The sequence below is a fragment of the Dothidotthia symphoricarpi genome (assembly GCF_010015815.1).
Source record: "Dothidotthia symphoricarpi CBS 119687 unplaced genomic scaffold P153scaffold_12, whole genome shotgun sequence".
NCBI classification, from domain to species: Eukaryota; Fungi; Ascomycota; class Dothideomycetes; order Pleosporales; family Dothidotthiaceae; genus Dothidotthia; species Dothidotthia symphoricarpi.
Genome location: NW_022985019.1, coordinates 185,567 through 202,539, shown reverse-complemented (window position 1 = coordinate 202,539; position 16,973 = coordinate 185,567). Strand labels below are relative to the sequence as shown.

At 42.1% G+C, this 16,973-nt stretch overlaps 2 protein-coding genes across 2 annotated transcripts; both read left to right on the top strand.

Moving 5' to 3' along the window:
• Positions 1–896: 896 nt before the first annotated feature.
• Positions 897–5,149, top strand: P153DRAFT_34703 (uncharacterized protein). The gene is made up of 4 exons (XM_033666149.1): positions 897–976; positions 1,025–1,201; positions 1,248–1,382; positions 1,433–5,149. Exons 2-4 carry the CDS (start codon positions 1,076–1,078, stop codon positions 5,048–5,050), a joined length of 3,879 nt encoding a protein of 1,292 aa, XP_033522703.1. The 5' UTR covers positions 897–976; positions 1,025–1,075; the 3' UTR covers positions 5,051–5,149.
• Positions 5,150–7,003: 1,854 nt separating this feature from the next.
• On the top strand, positions 7,004–16,831 carry P153DRAFT_376491 (kinesin light chain 1; the record flags this gene model as incomplete). Its single annotated transcript, XM_033669663.1, has 2 exons — positions 7,004–7,781; positions 14,736–16,831. 2 exons carry the CDS (start codon positions 7,004–7,006, stop codon positions 16,829–16,831), a joined length of 2,874 nt encoding a protein of 957 aa, XP_033522702.1.
• Between the last annotated feature and the right edge of the window lie 142 nt (positions 16,832–16,973).

Here is a 16,973-nt window from a genome sequence, read left to right as displayed (position 1 = left end):
GAGGAGAAAAGAAAAGACACAACGTGTCCAATACTACTAATCACCTATTTCGGTTTTGTCAATGTTATCTGCTTTGTTTGAACAAATTCCAACTTTCTCTCTTTGCACAGATTCCAACCTGCAATGGTGATGTGATGCAAGTGATGAACATGAGAGTCCAGTCGGCGAGTCGGCGAAAAACGAAGCCAACGCCAAGCCACCAAGCCACGTGTACTAGCGCGCCCGCGTCTTCTTTGAAGCTCGCAGCTCTCTTGTCCCCGTCTCGCGCGCGCCAGCGACCATCGACTCTTCTGTCGCCGTCTCCCCCGTCGCCGTTCATCTCCACACCACATTACACCACACGTCCCTCTACACGTGCACCCTCCATTCTACACGCCATCCCAGCACAAACGCGCGATATTCACAACGCGAAAGCACATTTTCGAGACACCGACATCGATAACACCGCATGAACACGCCGCACCCTGACTAGCGTCGCGATCTATGTCGTCAGCTCCGCGCGGCGGCAGAGGCGGCGATGCAGGGCGCGGCCGGGGTAGAGGCGGTAATGCGCCGCGTGGGCGGGGCAGGGGGAATGGCGCGTTTGGACAGCCGGGCGGTGGGGAGGGTAAGCCTGCGCAACAAGGTTTTTCGCGTGGTGGGCGCGGGAATCAGGGCGTGCCGAGGGGGCCCCGGGGAGGATTCGGTGGGCGTGGTGGGATGAATGCTGCAAGAGGAAATGCGACGTGAGTGCCCTTTTCTGGCTGAAGAACGTGTGGAACGCATGGGGGGTGGTGGTGTGCGTGTCCATGTGGGGGAGGCGTTGGGTGGAATTGGTAGTGATGGCAGTGGTGGATGTGCTGGGTGTAGACCAGGAGTGCCGCTCGCGGCCTGTTCTGACTGAAGATTTAGGAATGTTGCAAACCAGACTAGCCAGGCCCATGCGTGGAACTCGACTCCCCATCCCGAGAAGGACTACCAGGCGCGACTCGACTTTGTGAGTGGCCGCACATATGGTTTGGTAGATAAGCGCTGACGTGCGCAGATCAGGAAAAGGCGCACCCTCGACCGCCAGCGATTCCAGAAGGAGGGCCGCATGAACCCAGATGGCCAGATGAAGCTCAGCGAGTCGGTCAAGCTGTATGGCGATTGTACCGATATGTGTCCCGAGTTTGAGCGTGTGCGCCGCATAGTAGAGCTGGATGTCAAGGCGCCGGAATGTGTATGTATAGCGACTACTCTGCGACTTCGCCTACTAACTTGCCCAGACACCCGAAACCGAATACCTCCCGCGAAAAGAACGCATACCGGATGAATCGCGCATGGTCAAGGCTTATGCGCGCTCCGCAGCCGGCATGGACGTCGAGCTGATCTCGGAGATCCGGTCGCCCGCCACATGTCTGGTGAGTGCACCACGCGCAACACATCCCAATGCCTGGTTAATCCGCGACAGAAAACAATCGACCATCTCATGCAGCGCCTCGACACGGCCGACTTTGACCATCTGCACAGCTGGATATGGGACCGCACCCGCGCCGTGCGCAAAGACCTGCGCACCCAGCGCATCGAGAAGCGCCCCGACATCAACATCCTCCTCACCTGTCTCGAACGCAGCGCGCGCTTCCTGCTGCTCTCCATGCACCATATGGCGCAGAGCCCCAAGGAGAGTTACACGTACCAGCAGGATATGGAGCAGTTCAACCAGACGCTGATGTCGCTGAAGGAGCGATACACCGATAATAGACGTGCGGGCATACCTTCAGATAACGAAGCGGAGTTCTGGGCCTACAGACTGATCCTGGCCTCGCTCTTTGCAAACACTCAGCTTGAGAGCGAGTTACACAGTCTGCCCAGCGATCTGCGACATAACAACCGGGTCAAGACGGCCATTGAGATTGGCCAGGCGCTCAAGTCGGTCCTCTTCAAGCGCACGGAGAGCAAGTTCATCCAGGCCCAGGCGAATTGGAAGAGATTCTGGGAACTCGTCAAATCGTCCAGAGTCTCCTACCTCATGGCCTGTGCGGCGGAAGTCTCCTTCCAGCGCGTGCGACACGTCGTGCTGGACACCATATGGCGCGCCTATCGCCGCGGCAATTCCAAAGCTGTAGGCATTGTTGTGGATGACTGGACGACCGACAAGCTGAAATACGTGCTTGGCCTGGACACGGATCGTGAAGCCGTCGAGCTATGCGAGGCCTTTGGCTTCACGTTCAGCCGCAACGACGAGGGACACACGTATCTCGACATCATCGCCATGGGCTACGGACAGGGTCCACTGCGAACGCCAGCCGATGCAAGCCCGCAGATCTTCTCCGCGGATATCGTCGAGTCCAAGCGTTTTGGGCGCGCACTATCGGCAGTCATCTCGGGCATGTCGGTGCAGGAAGCGCGGAGGAATGGGCTGGTGTTTGAATCGGATTCCGCTATGCAGGTTGAGGATGAGATGGAAGATGAAACTTCTTTGTTTGTTCCTGACACGACGACTGCGAAATCGAATGGCTTCTTTCCGGCGGCGAACGGTGCGGCGAATCTCAGTGCTTTTGCGCCGTCTTTTAGTCCGGCGAGCACTCCTGCGACTACTCCGGCCGCGAGCTTTGCGTCGGGCAATCCGTTCGCGCAGGCGGTATCGCAGACTCAGCCGAATCAGGTTTCTGCAAGTCCTTTCTCGTCGGCCGTTCAGCCTGGGCTGTTTGATGCGGCCAAAACGCCAATTCAGTTCGCGCCTAATAGTACGCAGAACACTAACCCTTTTGCCAAATTCGCTTCTGCGGCTGCTTCGAAGCCTGAATCGTCAACTCCAGCGACGTCTTTTTCAAATGAAGCGACGGCGACGCCGTCGTTTTCGTTTGCGAACGCTGCGAAAACAGAACAACCTACAGCTACTTCCGCTTCCCAACCACCAGCTTCATTCGGTTTCTCCAACAATCTTGCGAATGGAGGCGCGGCTCAGAACGCTACGAAGTCGCCGTTTTCGTTTGCTACGACAACGACTGCACCAGCTCCCGCAGCTGAAGCGGCGAAGTCTTCATTCTCTTTTACGCCTGCAACATCGCCAACACCAACACCAGCAGCCCCGGTTGCTCAGGACGAGGAGAAGCAGAAGGCGGAAGAAGAGCAGCGCAAAGCTTTGGCGCTCCAACAACAGCAAGCAGCAGAGGAACAGCAGCGCGTACAAGCCGAACAGGAGCGGCAAGCTCAGGAGGCGGAACAACGCCGGATTGAGAACCAGCGACGTCAACAACAACTCGACGAGGAACGAAGAGTGAAAGAGGAACGAGAGCGAGTCATTCGCGAAGAGCAACGTCTTGCACAGAAAGAGGAGGAACGACTAACAAAGGCGCGGGAACGTGAAACAGCATATAATACACTAACAATGAACATCTTGTTCGATCCGGATGAAGGACTAATGTACCAGTTTCTTGAGAACGCGGTGGACAATGTTACTCGCGATGTCCTGCTGCAGGTTCAGAGGGAGAAGGCGACGGCGCTGGGCGAGGAATTTAACCAGCGCAAGCAATTGGGATTCAAGCGGGCTGTTATGGCTCATTGGATTGCACAGTTGGAGAAGAAACATCGAGCGAGACAGGCGAGAGATAGGAGGAGGAGACTGAAGGAGTTGAGGGCGCAGATGGCGAATGAGGAAGAAGGGGGTGCACCGGCTACGATGAACGGTCACGCGACGAGTGAACCGACCTTCAAAAAGCCAGCGACGCCCAACTCAAGACGCGCTAGACGCACGGAAGAACGGCGGTCTAGTCAGGCACCAGAACCAATCGAACAACCGGCACAAGTACAGGTACAAGCGTGGCCGCCACGAAACATCCCCCGACAGGCGCCATCCGTACAAACCCCAGCCACCTCCGTCAACGGCACCGCCTCGCTCTCCGGCTACTCCGAAGCCTACGAAAAATCCACCGTCCCCTCCGACCGAACGGAAACAGACTGGTTCAAACTGCGCGCCCTGGGCATCGACCCGAGCAAATACCGCAAGCGAAGCTTCGGCTCTAGTTCAGGCGAGGAAGAGAGGCAAGAAGTCAAACCAGACCCCAAGCGCCCGCGCAGAACACCACCCATCGCCTCCCCAGCTCCCTCCCCTTCCCCAACACCAACCATCACAGACGACCCGCTCGCGCGCTTCCGCGCACTACAACACGCGCTGCACAACTCCGCGTCATCTGCGCAGTCTGTGAATGGGACGGCGTCTTTCAACGGCCGCTCATCTCTAAACGTAAACGGAAACGGAAACGGAAAAGCAAGCCAGCTCATCGCCCAGGCAAAACAACTCCTCGCCACCCCCAAACAACCCCCAACCCACGACTTCGGCCGCAGCGTGCCCAACCTCAGCCTCTCGCGCCAATCTGCATTCAACAGGAGCACCGCAACCACAGGCCCCAACACAACAGACCGCCCCGCCTACTGGGCACGAACAAGCCGTTTCGTCCCCCAGCATCTGTACGGCAAGGGCCCCGACGCGATCCGCAGGTATCGCGACCAGTATGCGCCTGCGGCTGGCGGTCGTAATGAGCCGATGGCGATTAGTTCGCCTGCGTCTGCGAGGAACTCGGGGGTGCAGGGGATGAGTAGTCCGATTCCCACGCAGATGAGCTATTTTCCGCTGCAGACGCAGACGCAATATGGGGATGGGGAGCCGGAGGTACAACAAGGAGGGGATGTGTACAGTGAACTCGACGACTCGGACGACGACGTACCGGAACCAGAGGTTGTACACGCGCAAGTCCTCGACTCCTCGGACGACGAAGAAGAAGAATCCGAAGAAGAAGAAGACGATGCCTTCGACGCCGACGAAGACGAAGACGCCGTATCCTTTGACGAAGACGAAGACCTAGATGAAGACGAAGACGAGGAAATGCCCTCCGACCAAGCCGCCGACTGGGACGACGAAGAAGACGATTCTACCCCGCATTTCGCACAGCCGGCGCAGGGCTTGGGCCTGGGCTTTGGCTTTGGTGGTCAGGCACAGCAGGGGTTTTCGTTCGTGGGGCAGGCGCAGGGACAGGGACAGGGACAGATGGGGGGGACGCAGGATGATGCTATTGAACTTAGTGATTAGTTGTCTGGAGTTTTTTTGGTGTTGGGCTGAGGATGGGGGGAGGGGGCATAGCGTGGGCGTTTGTTTGTTTTGATATGGGGTGTTTGACGGACTGGGTATGGCTGGTTGGGTTGAGTGGGTGGGGAAGTGAATTGGAATGTTGGAGGGGAAGTTTTTCAGGACTGTTTCTCTTTTCTTGGGTTGTCGTGCTGGGCTGTGATGATTGCGGGTTCTAAGCACCTCACTTGTTCAATTGCTTCCCGTCTATCCCATCCCTCCCTACCCACTCATCCGTCCATACCTTCCATCCATCCATTCATCCAAGCAGTCATGTACCACCACCCCTTCGCACGACGATTTCCCCCAAGACTGCAGAGGTTACCTTCAAGTAAAGAATGTGCCTCTTAGTCGTTTCTCGTGTAGGCAGTAATCTGGCATAACTTCTCTGCGTGAGTTTGTAGCTATTGCTGTTCTTACCGGTAGTATATAGGAGCTTAGAGTACTAGTAGCGTGCTTGGATGTCTGTGGTGTATATTCTTGTATTGTATTGTGCTAAGCTGTGCTAAAAAAGGGGTTTGCCTACCTGTGATTAGATTTAGAGTCGGAGATGGGTGTGCAGCACGTCTAGCGTAGCGTACCACGGGTTGTTATACCACGCCCTGGAAGGAGAAAAATGGCACAACTTTCTGATGTGTCTTCAAGTCTTCCTCCTACATAGACAACAATTCTACAGCCACGCTACGTAAGAAGAGGACTAAAGAACTGAAATTGAGCAAGAGCATAAGGTGATATGAAATACTATAATTTCCTGAGTTCTTTAGACCTATTGTGGTAGAGTTGTAATCTTAATGTTCTTGTTCTTGTTGTCTTGCTGACAACATTAGGAAACTGAGCTGTTTTTTCTTGTATAGAGGGTGAGACGACAACCTAGTCAGAAAAAGCTAGACATTTTTGAGATGACTAGATAATCAATGCGTGTAGTAGTAACCAATCTCAGAACCGTCCAGTTTATCATGCTGGGGGGTGAGACGATAACGGGGATTAGGTAATGCACCAAACCACTGAGAATGCAGCACTACTTTTTTTAGTGTGAATCACGACTTTCTGCACCCGCAATGGATTGTGATTGTGATAGAATGTGTATTATCTACCTATACACAAATCTCCCATTATGGTGTTGAACGTCTCAGGATTCTGTTGTTCGCGCTGGGGCTAACATCACGTGATTCGTATCGTCGCCTGGCGACACTGTGGTATACCGTAAAACACTGCTCTTTCGATTACTGCTAGCAAGAGGGGCGTAACAGTTGAAAATTAGCACAGCCTCACTGAATGGCTAGACATGGCTCTGACTGCGGGGAAAAGTGGGAAATTCTGGGACCGTTATCCTTTACTTGGCTTAGTACCCGTGTTGAGCCTCACACCCCGCCCTGCTAGTAGTAAACGAAAGAGCAGGAGTTTTACGGTAAACTTGTTTAATCCGTAGATAGCCAGACAGGCTGTAGCGAAGCGAGTCCTTCTGTGAGTACAACGTACGGGGGGTGTATTTCCAAGGTGGATCGGGGAGGGGGTGGCTGGACGCTGCATCTCTTGTTCGTTACATACAATGACGTAATCAAGTTGATTTGACTGCAGGAAATCTTAGCTGTGACTGCTAGCTTGAATATGCAGGCTCCACCTTGAATATACACCTACCGTACGTTGTAGTAAAATCTGCACAGCCACTCTGCGCCACTATATATATCCAACCAATGGTTGTTGCTTCAATTCAACCCATGTCTATGGTATTGCTACGCGCCCAGATTCGCTGCGCCCAAAGACTGTCAGACGCGCATAAGGCTTGTGGCTGAGCACAGCCTTACGCGCCCATCAACTACCTGCTCGCAGCCTGCTTGATGTGCTTCATGCGTGTGCACAACAGGGACGTCTACTGCTGCCCCGCAACTTTCACCTCTGCCCGCCTGTGGGGACACAATGCGCCTTCTTAAACGTCTCCCAGCAGGCGACGGCTTCGAGCTGACGTCTTTCAGCGACGACCTCGCTCCTCCGTACGCCATCCTCTCACACACCTGGACGGACGGTCAGGAAGTCACCTATAATGAGCTGTTGGCGGGAACAGGCGCAGATAAGCCCGGCTATGCTAAGATCCGCTTCTGCGGCGAGCGAGCTACAGCGGATAGCCTCGAGTACTTCTGGGTGGACACGTGCTGCATCGACAAGTCCACGAACAACGAGCTGAACACAGCGATCAACTCCATGTTCCGCTGGTACCAGGGCGCAGCGAAGTGCTATGTATACCTGACAGACGTCCCAGTGCCGGAGGAGGTCACCAACCCTGAGGCCTTCCCCATATCGTGGCAACAAGCTTTTCAGCGCAGCCGGTGGTTTACACGAGGCTGGACGCTGCAAGAGCTACTAGCGCCAGCCAGCGTCGAGTTCTTCTCCCAGGACGGCAAGCGGCTAGGCAGCAGGATCTCGCTAGAGCAGGAGATACACAGCGTCACTGGCATACCTGTCGAGGCGTTAAGGGGTCATAGGCTCACCGAGTTCAGTGTCGACAAGCGGATGAGCTGGGCGGCGAAACGCACAACGACGCTGAAGGAAGATAAAGTGTACTGTTTGCTAGGGATCTTTGGGGTATTCCTGCCGCTTTTATATGGGGAGGGAGAGGAGTATGCGACGCAGCGGCTCAAGGAGGAGATACAGAAGCGGCAGCAAGGACGGGAGAACGTAGATGTGCAGGACCTGTCCGGTGTGTATTGGGTCTGGCTATGATAGCATCGCACTGCACGGACCAGGTTGGTTGGTTGGTTGGTTCATTTATAAGCTTTACAGAGGCTAAAGGCTACGTAGCTAGGGTGTAGGATCCTTAGTAAATACTAGCTTGCTAGCAAATACTAAAGTGCCCCTAGGTCTAACCCTAGGAGCCCCTATATTTACCTAACTACCTACCTATTATTTCCTTACTAGCCCTTTAAGGCTAGCTTAGAAAGATAAGTAGAATAAGTTATACTATACTGCTAGCTACTTCTAAATATTATTCCTAAAAATATTACTTCCTTACTTATATATACTCTTATTACTTATACTGCTTTAGCATTTACTATTTCTTTTAGAAGAATAAAACTAATTATCCTACTACTAGTTAGAGAGCTAAACTCTTTTTATCTTAGCTTAAGTAACTAATAGTATACTCTTTCTTATTTCTTAGAGCTTAGAGGGTGTAGTTATAGTTAAAGTACCTAAAGTAGCTTATTAGCTACTCTTCCTTATTAAAAAATTATTAATAAATAAGTAAAATTTAAATCTACTTAGTAGACTAAAGAAGTAGGTTTATACTATCTTCTTTTTTTTAATATACTTAGGTGTATAAGCTAGTTCTACTTACTATTAAAGCCTACCTATTTATTTAGTAAACTATAATAAAGGAAAGTAGTACCTTTAGGTATTATTAACTTTTTAAAGTATAGACTATTTAATAGCTAAGGCGTTAATATACTAGAACTAATAAAGTATACAGCTCTTTAGTACTAGTAAGGTAGTATATCTAGCTATATCTAAAGTTCTTAGAAGTTCTTTTATACTTATTAGCTTATAACCTACCTAAGCCTATATTTTATTATAATCTCTACTTAAGGCTAGGTAAATAAATAAAATATAGTAGATAGTTTAGCGTTTATTATTCTAGTATAGGTTATAAATAGGTAATTCTACTTTACTTATCTAAAGTTAATATATAGTATTATTAAGGCTTATATAGCCTGTAAAGAGGCCTATAATAATAGAGGTAAGAGAGTAGAAGATATTCTAGTATTATTTAAGTATCTTAAAGTCTAAGTTAAAGATAATTACTTATAGTTATTTTCTACTCTAGCTTACTATCTATTTACTATTTTATTAGATTAGGGTATTTTATTCTAGTTAAAGTAAACTAAATAATTTTAAGAGCCTAGCTTATAACTATTAAAGTATAGGTATTTAAGGAAGCTTAGTTTTATAAATAGCTTACTATTTTATTCTTTCTTTCTTAGGCTACTACTCTATTACACGTTTTATAGTATTATTAGTAGCTTTATTTCCTAGAATTTCTTTATAGCTTAAAATCTAGTAAACTTTAATTAGATATAGAAACTATCTATATAGGTTATAGAAGTATTTAATAAATTATTAGCTGCTATTTGCTATAGGTTTACTAATAGCCTAAACTAGTCTATAGTTATCTATATATATAATAGTTAATTATATTAATTTAAGCTTAATAATAGCCTTTATTACTAAGGTAAGAGCGTAAGCCTTACTATTATATACTAAGTATTCTTCTTTATTACTTAGGTAGGCTTAATATTTAGCTCTTATAGCTAGATAAACTACTACTACTCTAATCTTTTAGTTAATACTAGAGCTATTAGAGTACTAGTAGACTTAAAAGAGTTTATAGGTATCCTAATAGTACTTATAGGCTACTTCTTTTATTTCTAGGTAAACTATTTATAGGTAGTATTTCTATAGCTTATTTATAAAAGGTCTATTTAGTTTAATATATTAATAGGCTTAGGCTCTTATTCTTTATTTTAAAGTAATAATATAAGTAGCTAAGAGACTTAGGTATTTAGCTTTAATATCTATATAGAAAATAAGCTACTTACTATAAGGTTTAGTAGCTATTTAAAGTAGATTTTTAGTAGTAAGTTTATCTAAGTATTCTTTAGCTAGAAGTAAAGTAGTAAAGACTTTAGTAACTTCTTTAGGTATATTTTACTAACTACCTATAATCTAATTAGTAGTATTTTATTATATACTATTTAATCTTATTATAGCCTTACTTAGGTTCTTTATAGCCTTTAGGTTAGAGTTACTTTAGTACTAAACTAAGGCTATAGCTATATATTTTAATATAGTATAGGCTTTATAGGCTTTACGCCTAGCTTAGATACTAATACTTTAGGTTAACTTACCTAGTACCTAGATAGCTAGTAGTAAGGTTTTAATCTTTATAGTTACTGTAGTAGTATATAGAGTAAATATAAGTATAAAGTCTAAAAGGACTTTTAAAATCTTAATTATACTAGTTTTAGCTAGTTTAATATATTATTTTATAAAAGTTATACCTAGATCTAGATTATAAGGTTTAGAATAGAGCTAGTATAAGTATAGTAGTTAAAATTTAGTAGAATTAAACTTATAACTATATTAAGCAGCCTATAAGGTATATTTAAAGCCCTTCTCTTTAAGGATTTTATATATCTATTCTATAGTTTTACCTACTATAAATAGAGTAATATTATTAATCTAGCTAGTAGTAAAGAGTTATTAAGGGTTAAATAGAATAGGTTTCTACTCTATCTTTACTAAGTCTATGTTAAAGATAATAAAAAGTAATAAAAATAAAAAAGATTCTTAAGAAATCTTTATATTAATAGCTTTTAGTTTACCTATACTTTTAAAAAGATATATTTATATACTATACCCTATTAAAAAAGAGGCTATAATTCCTATTTATTACCTTTTTAGATGTTATTTTAATATATTATAAAGAAGTCTTAGATAGAAAACATAGTTAAAAGCTCTTATAATATCTATAAATACTATAGTTACTAATAGCTCTTAATTTTAGGCTTTATATACTTATTCTACTATATTATAGAGATAGTCCTCTATATTACAGCCTTTTCTACCCCTATAATAGTAGTTAGAGATAGTAAGTTTTAATTTAATTAGAAATTAGAGTTTTTAGGCTAAAATAGCTTTAAGGTATTTACCTATAGTACTTAGTAGTATAATTAGCTAATAAAAAGTAACTATATTCTCTAGTTTCTCTAGTTTCTATAGTAGAACTATAATAGAAAGTTTAAAAACAGAGAAGTAGTACTCTAAAGTAGTTATAGTATTAAAAATCTATATAAGCTATTAAATAAGCCTAGAGTTATAATCTTAACTAGCTAGTTTAAAGATTTCCTAGAAGATACTATCTTCTCTAAGAGCCTTTTAGAAAGTACTTTAAAGAATTATTATTTAAATCTTATTAGTAGTAATATAGTATAATTTATAAAGAGGAGAGTAAGATCCTAAGTTAATTATAAAGTTATAAAGGTTATTAGTTTTTTAAGAGAAAAACTTAGCTCTTAAAGCTTTAGCTTACTTTAATTCTTCTACTTTTTATTCTTTAATTATAAAGGCTAGCAACCTTTTCTCTTTAAGCTTTAGCTTATTTTAGTATTTTTAAATAGTAACTACCTTCTATAGGTCTTTAGTATTATTAGCTCTTTTAATATCTTTTTAAAAAGACTCTTATTTTTAATACTTATAGCTAGATTTCTATAGCTTAACTAACTAGGCTATAGTTTTACTATAGCCTAGGCCTTTCTTACTTTAGCGCTAGTAGCGTATTTTCCTTTTTACCTTCTTTCTAAGATTATTTAGTTATTCTAGGAAATTAGGTTAAGAAAACTATAAGTTAATAACCTTTTAGGGCGTAGTAAATTTAATAGCCTTTTATAGCTAAGTAAGTAGGCGTATAGTATATTCTTTAAAAGAGTTAATATCTAAAATAGTTAGTTCTTAGCTTTAATATAGGTAGGATTCTAGGAATTCTATTAATTTAGTAGTATTAGTCTTATTCTATATAAATTTCTTAAAGAGAGGCGTCTTTTTAGAGGCATAATCTTAGATAGTAGTATAAATAAATAGGTAGTCTAAGAAGTAATTAGCTTTTTCTATAGTTTTATAGCTAGATATATAATAAATAAGTATTATTAAAATAAAGACTAGGTTAATTATTAAAAGTTACTAGAATTAACTATCTAGTTATTACAAGAAATATATTAAAGTACTAGAGAGTAGTATTTAGATAAGTAAATAACTTATAGAGATTTAGAAGAGTATCTTCTTTACTAAATTACTTAGGCGCCTAGTATCTTATTTATACTAATAGGTATTAAAATCTCTAGCTATTAGTAGTTCTACTTATAGTTTAGCTAAGTAAAGTTTAAAGATAAAAGTATCTAGGTCTCTTAAAACTATAGTTAAGTTAGTATTAGAAATATAGTTATAGATATTAACTAATAGAATATTAGTTTCTTTATTAGTTATTAGAAAAATTACTAAAAGGTTAGTACTCTTTTTAAAAACTCTAGTTACCTTTAGGCCTAAGTTCTTATAGATATAGATTATAGTTCTAATATTCTTTATAGGTTTAAAGATAGTATAGTACTTAATATAATTTATAGTTACTTATATTTTACTAAAAGTATTATACTATAGTTTCTATATAAAAATAATATCTATTTTAAAGTAAGCCTAATTAGCTAAAAATATAAAGTAAGTTTTATAGGCCTTACCTATATTATAAAAGATAATAGTAAGTTCTAAGAGTAGAAATTCTAGCCTTTTCTTCTTTAAATATCCTTATACTTATATTCTAAACTATAAAGATTAGTTAAAGTAGTAGCTTTAAATTTAGAGTCTTCTAAACTACTAGCTAGATTAAGGTTTTAGTATTTTACTAGTAAAAGCGTTTTACTAAGTCTACTAAAGCCTTTTACTACTAGTAAGTCTTTTCTTTTTTAGAGATTTTATAGGTCTAGAGTTTAAGAGTATTTCTTAGGCTAGTTAATTATTTACTTTAATTAGGTAGTAGTAGTTAAGTCTAAGGCTAATATAAAAGAATATTAACTATAGTTCCTATTACTAGCTATTAATTCTATAAGATTATTACTACCTTCTTAATTAAAGTATAGATATTTAGTAAGCCTAGTACCTTTAGTAATCTAATATTCTCTTACTACTCTTTTTACTAGCTAAAAGGCTACTATTTTAGTAGCCTATATTTCTTCTAGCTTAGTATTATATAAGGCCTTAGCCTTATATACTACTAGCTCTAAAGAAAGTAAGTTTTACTTAGTAGATTATACTATTTTAGGTATTAGTCTTAGTAAGAAAGTCTCTAGTTTTACTTTAAATTTCTTAAAGTATATAATTAGCTTATCTAATATATTTCTTAACTTCTAGATACTTTTAGTAATAGAAGCCTCTAAAAGAGGTTAACTTATAGTTATACTTTTAATTATAGAAGGTAGAATTAAGAGAGGCGCTATAAGTAATAATAAAGCTACTTCTTCTAACCTAGCCTCTAAGGCTTTAGTATATAGGCTAATAAGAGGTAAAGTATTCTTCTAAAAAACTAGGCTATCTAAGTTTTCTAATATTATAAAAGTAAGTAGAGGCCTTTCTTTTTTAAAGTTTACTAGAGCTTCTAAATTCTATTTATTTACTTAAGGTCTTATTAGTAGTCTTAGGTTTAGTATATTATACTAAATTTTTAAAGTTTCTTTCTAGGCTTTAACCTAAGTAGCTTCTTAAGTATAGAAGTTATAAGTAGTATCTATAACTATATAATTGCCTTAGCAGTTTATATACTTCTTAATTAAATTTAAAGAATAGTTTTTCTTCTTATAGGCTCTAGTATATAGTCTATATACCTATAGCTAGCTATACTAAGTTCTAGTATATCTTTATATTATAGTAGTATATCTATATTAATAGTAGTTAAAGTATTAAGTAATTTACTAGGCATAGTTATAAAAAACTATATTTAGCTTCTTACTTTACTATATAATACTATACTAAATAAGAGTATTAGTATCTTTAAGGTTATTAAGAGTAAGAATAACTAAAGTATATATCTTTTTAAAACTAGTCTTAAAGTTAAGCTAGCTAATATATAAAATATTAGCTTTAGAAATAGAATTTATATTATCTAATTTAAGAGTTACTATAAGAGCCTATTTCTCTTATTTAGATAAGTTTATCTAGTTAATAAGTATTCTATATACTAATACTTTAAAATAAGCAGTATTAATAAAAGCGCCTACTATCTATAGTAGCTAGAATTCTAAGGTTTTTAAAATCTTATAATAGAATTCCTAGTCTTTTATAAAGATTTCTAGGTCTTCTAAACTTAATCTTTAAATATATTAAATTTTAGTTCTTTCTAAGCTAGTAAAAGTAAGTAAAATACTCTTTTTTAAAGTTTCTTAGTATTCTACTAATATAAAAGCGTTATAGTATACTAGGTTAGTAATTATAATTCTAATTACCTTAAGATTTCTATTAGTTTACCCTATATATAGAGTTTCTAAAGGAGAAATATAGAGTTAAATAAAGTATAAAACTTCTATTATAATATTTAAGGCTAAGAGTTAATTTTCTATAACGCTAATATTATAGTAGTATTCTTTACCTATCCTTCTAATTAACTACTAATAAAGGTAGTTAATTTTCTTTATTATAGTAGTAATATCTTTAGTTTATTAGATACTTTTAGCTAAGTAGGTATAGTAGTACTTTATAAAGCTAAGGGCGTCTTAAATAAAGGCAGTAATATTATTTCTTTTAACAGGAGAAGCCTTTCTATTACTAGTAAAGGCTTCTAGGTATACTTTAAGTACTATTATAAATATAGTAAAGTAAGTCTTAAGGTTATAAGTTTAGATACTTACTACCTATTTAGTCTAAAAAAGTAGTGCTATTATAATAATAATACTAGGGCTTTAGGGAGCTAGCTAGCTTATAAATATAAGTAAAGTAACCTTTCTAAATTAAATAGTAGTATATTAGAGGGGCTAGGTATAGAGATTTCAAAAATTTTAATTCCTCTGAAGTTGGTGTTTTTGCACTGCACGGACCACACTTAGCTAATCACGAGTAGTCTCCTTGTCGCTACCTTTCCCCCGAAACGAGCTCTTTGTCGGACGAGAGAGCCAGCTCCAGGCAATCGAACAAACCCTGCTTTCACCTAACACCCACCGGCGGATGACGATATATGGGCTGGGAGGATGCGGAAAGTCAGCACTTGCTCTCGAGTTTGCGTATTGCGCACTTGCGGGGCACGCCAGACGCTTAGTTTTCTGGGTACCTGCTATGAGTCGAGAGAGTTTCGAGCTTGCCTATCGCGAAATTGGAATCTGTCTTCGTATACCAGGAATCAGCGATGACAATGCGGATTGTAAACGACTCGTTAAGGAGAGATTGAGTTTGGGAAACTTGGGCAATTGGCTAATGATTGTCGATAATGCCGATGACTCGAAGGTCTTACTGGAAGTGGACAAAAACAACCCCAAATCAGCTCGTTTGATCGACAGTATTCCGCACAGCAATGAAGGCGCAATCCTCTTCACTACTCGCAGTAGGAAGGCAGCTACAGACCTGACCCAGAGTAATGTCCTCGAGCTGAACGATATGGGTAAAGCTGAGGCTAGGCAGCTGCTTGTTCAGCGAACGACGAGACAAGCATTGCTGAACGATGAGGCGGCTGTTGAAATGTTGCTGGAGAAACTTACAGGCCTGCCGCTTGCAATCGTGCAGGCAGCCGCTTTCATCAATCAGAACAACACATTAGTCTCCGAATACGTGTCATTACTCCAGCATGCTGGCACAAAAGCCGAGCTCTTCAGCGAGCACTTTGAAGATCCAAGCAGATATCGGGACATGGACAGCACGGTTGCAAAGACGTGGCATATCTCCTTCGAGCAAATCCGCAGACAAGACCCTCTTGCAGCAGAGTACCTCTCGTTTATAGCTTGCATTGATCGCATTGGTATTCCTCAGTCGCTGTTGCTGCCGGGAGGATCTTCTGTGCAGCAGACGAAAGCACTTGGAACGCTGACAGGATACGCATTCATCACAGAGCGCCAGCAGACTGTGCCAGGATCCAACAAAGAGAGGCTTTTCGATATGCACCGACTGGTGCACATGGCGTTGATCGGGTGGCTGGAGGGACGTGGCGAGCGGGCGAACTGGGCAGGCACAGCAGCAGCCCGAGCCGAGGAACTAGTGCCGTACGGCGAGCATGAAGGAAAGGAAGTCTGGAGCGCGTACCTCCCACATGCAATGTATGTTGCTGGGCTCGTTGACATTGTAGATGGCGCGACGATTAGTTCACTTCTAGGACGAATAGGTTGGTGTCAAGAGAGTCTAGGGCAATATGCACCAGCAGAGGCATCGTGCAGAAAAGCATTGTCCTTGAGGAAGGAGGTGCTGGGGCCTGAACATCCGGCCACGCTAGCGAGCATGAACAACTTGGCCGAAGTGCTAGGCAGGCAGGGCAAGTACGAAGAGGCTAAGGCAATAAACCAGCAGACACTGGTGCAGACAGAGAAACTGCTAGGGCCTAAGCATCCTAAGACGCTGATAAGCATAAACAACTTAGCGTTACTACTAAGAAAACAGGGCAAGTACGAAGAGGCTGAAGCCCTATACCAGGAGACGCTGGCGCAGCGAGAGAAGGTGCTAGGACCTGAGCATCCCTCTACGCTGACAAGCATGAGCAACTTAGCGACAGTGTTGTACAGCCAGGGCAAGTACAAAGAGGCTGAGACAATATACCAGCAGACGCTGGCGCAGTTAGAGACGGTGCTAGGGTTTGAGCATTCACTCACGCTGACAAGCATGAGCAACTTGGCGTTAGCGCTGACCAGGCAGGGCAAGTACAAAGAGGCTGAGACAATAAACCGGCAGACGCTGGCGCAGTCAGAGAAGGTGCTAGGGCCTGAGCATCCAGACACACTAACGAGCGTGTACAACCTTGCTTTTCTTCTTACGGTACAGCATCGTTTCGATGAGTCTCTGCTTCTGTATCAGAGGGCATCTACTGGGTACAACACCATCCTTGGAAAGGACCATCCGACTACCGTGGAGTGTCATCAAAATTACGCTGATATGTGCGCGTTGCAAGCGCAGCATCAGCTTGCCTGCTCTTCTAGCACGCTAGAAAGAGATGCAGGAACGTCTACGAGGAAGAGATGAAGGCTGTCGCGCGAGCTAGCAAACATTGACGATAGGAACTCGAAGCATCGAAGAGGGTGAAGAGATTCCATGCATGGCTAGCCTAACGCTAAAGGTCAAGATGAAAAAAGCGTCCTGCTACAAAGAATGTCCTGTCACGCAC

Excerpts from the sequence above, each read along its gene's own strand:
- P153DRAFT_34703 (XM_033666149.1), top strand. The coding sequence starts at position 1,076 with ATGAACCCAGATGGCCAGATGAAGCTCAGCGAGTCGGTCAAGCTGTAT. Across the intron at positions 1,202-1,247 it reads ATGTCAAGGCGCCGGAATGT|ACACCCGAAACCGAATACCT; the intron begins GTATGTATAGCG and ends TAACTTGCCCAG. Across the intron at positions 1,383-1,432 it reads GGTCGCCCGCCACATGTCTG|AAAACAATCGACCATCTCAT; the intron begins GTGAGTGCACCA and ends AATCCGCGACAG.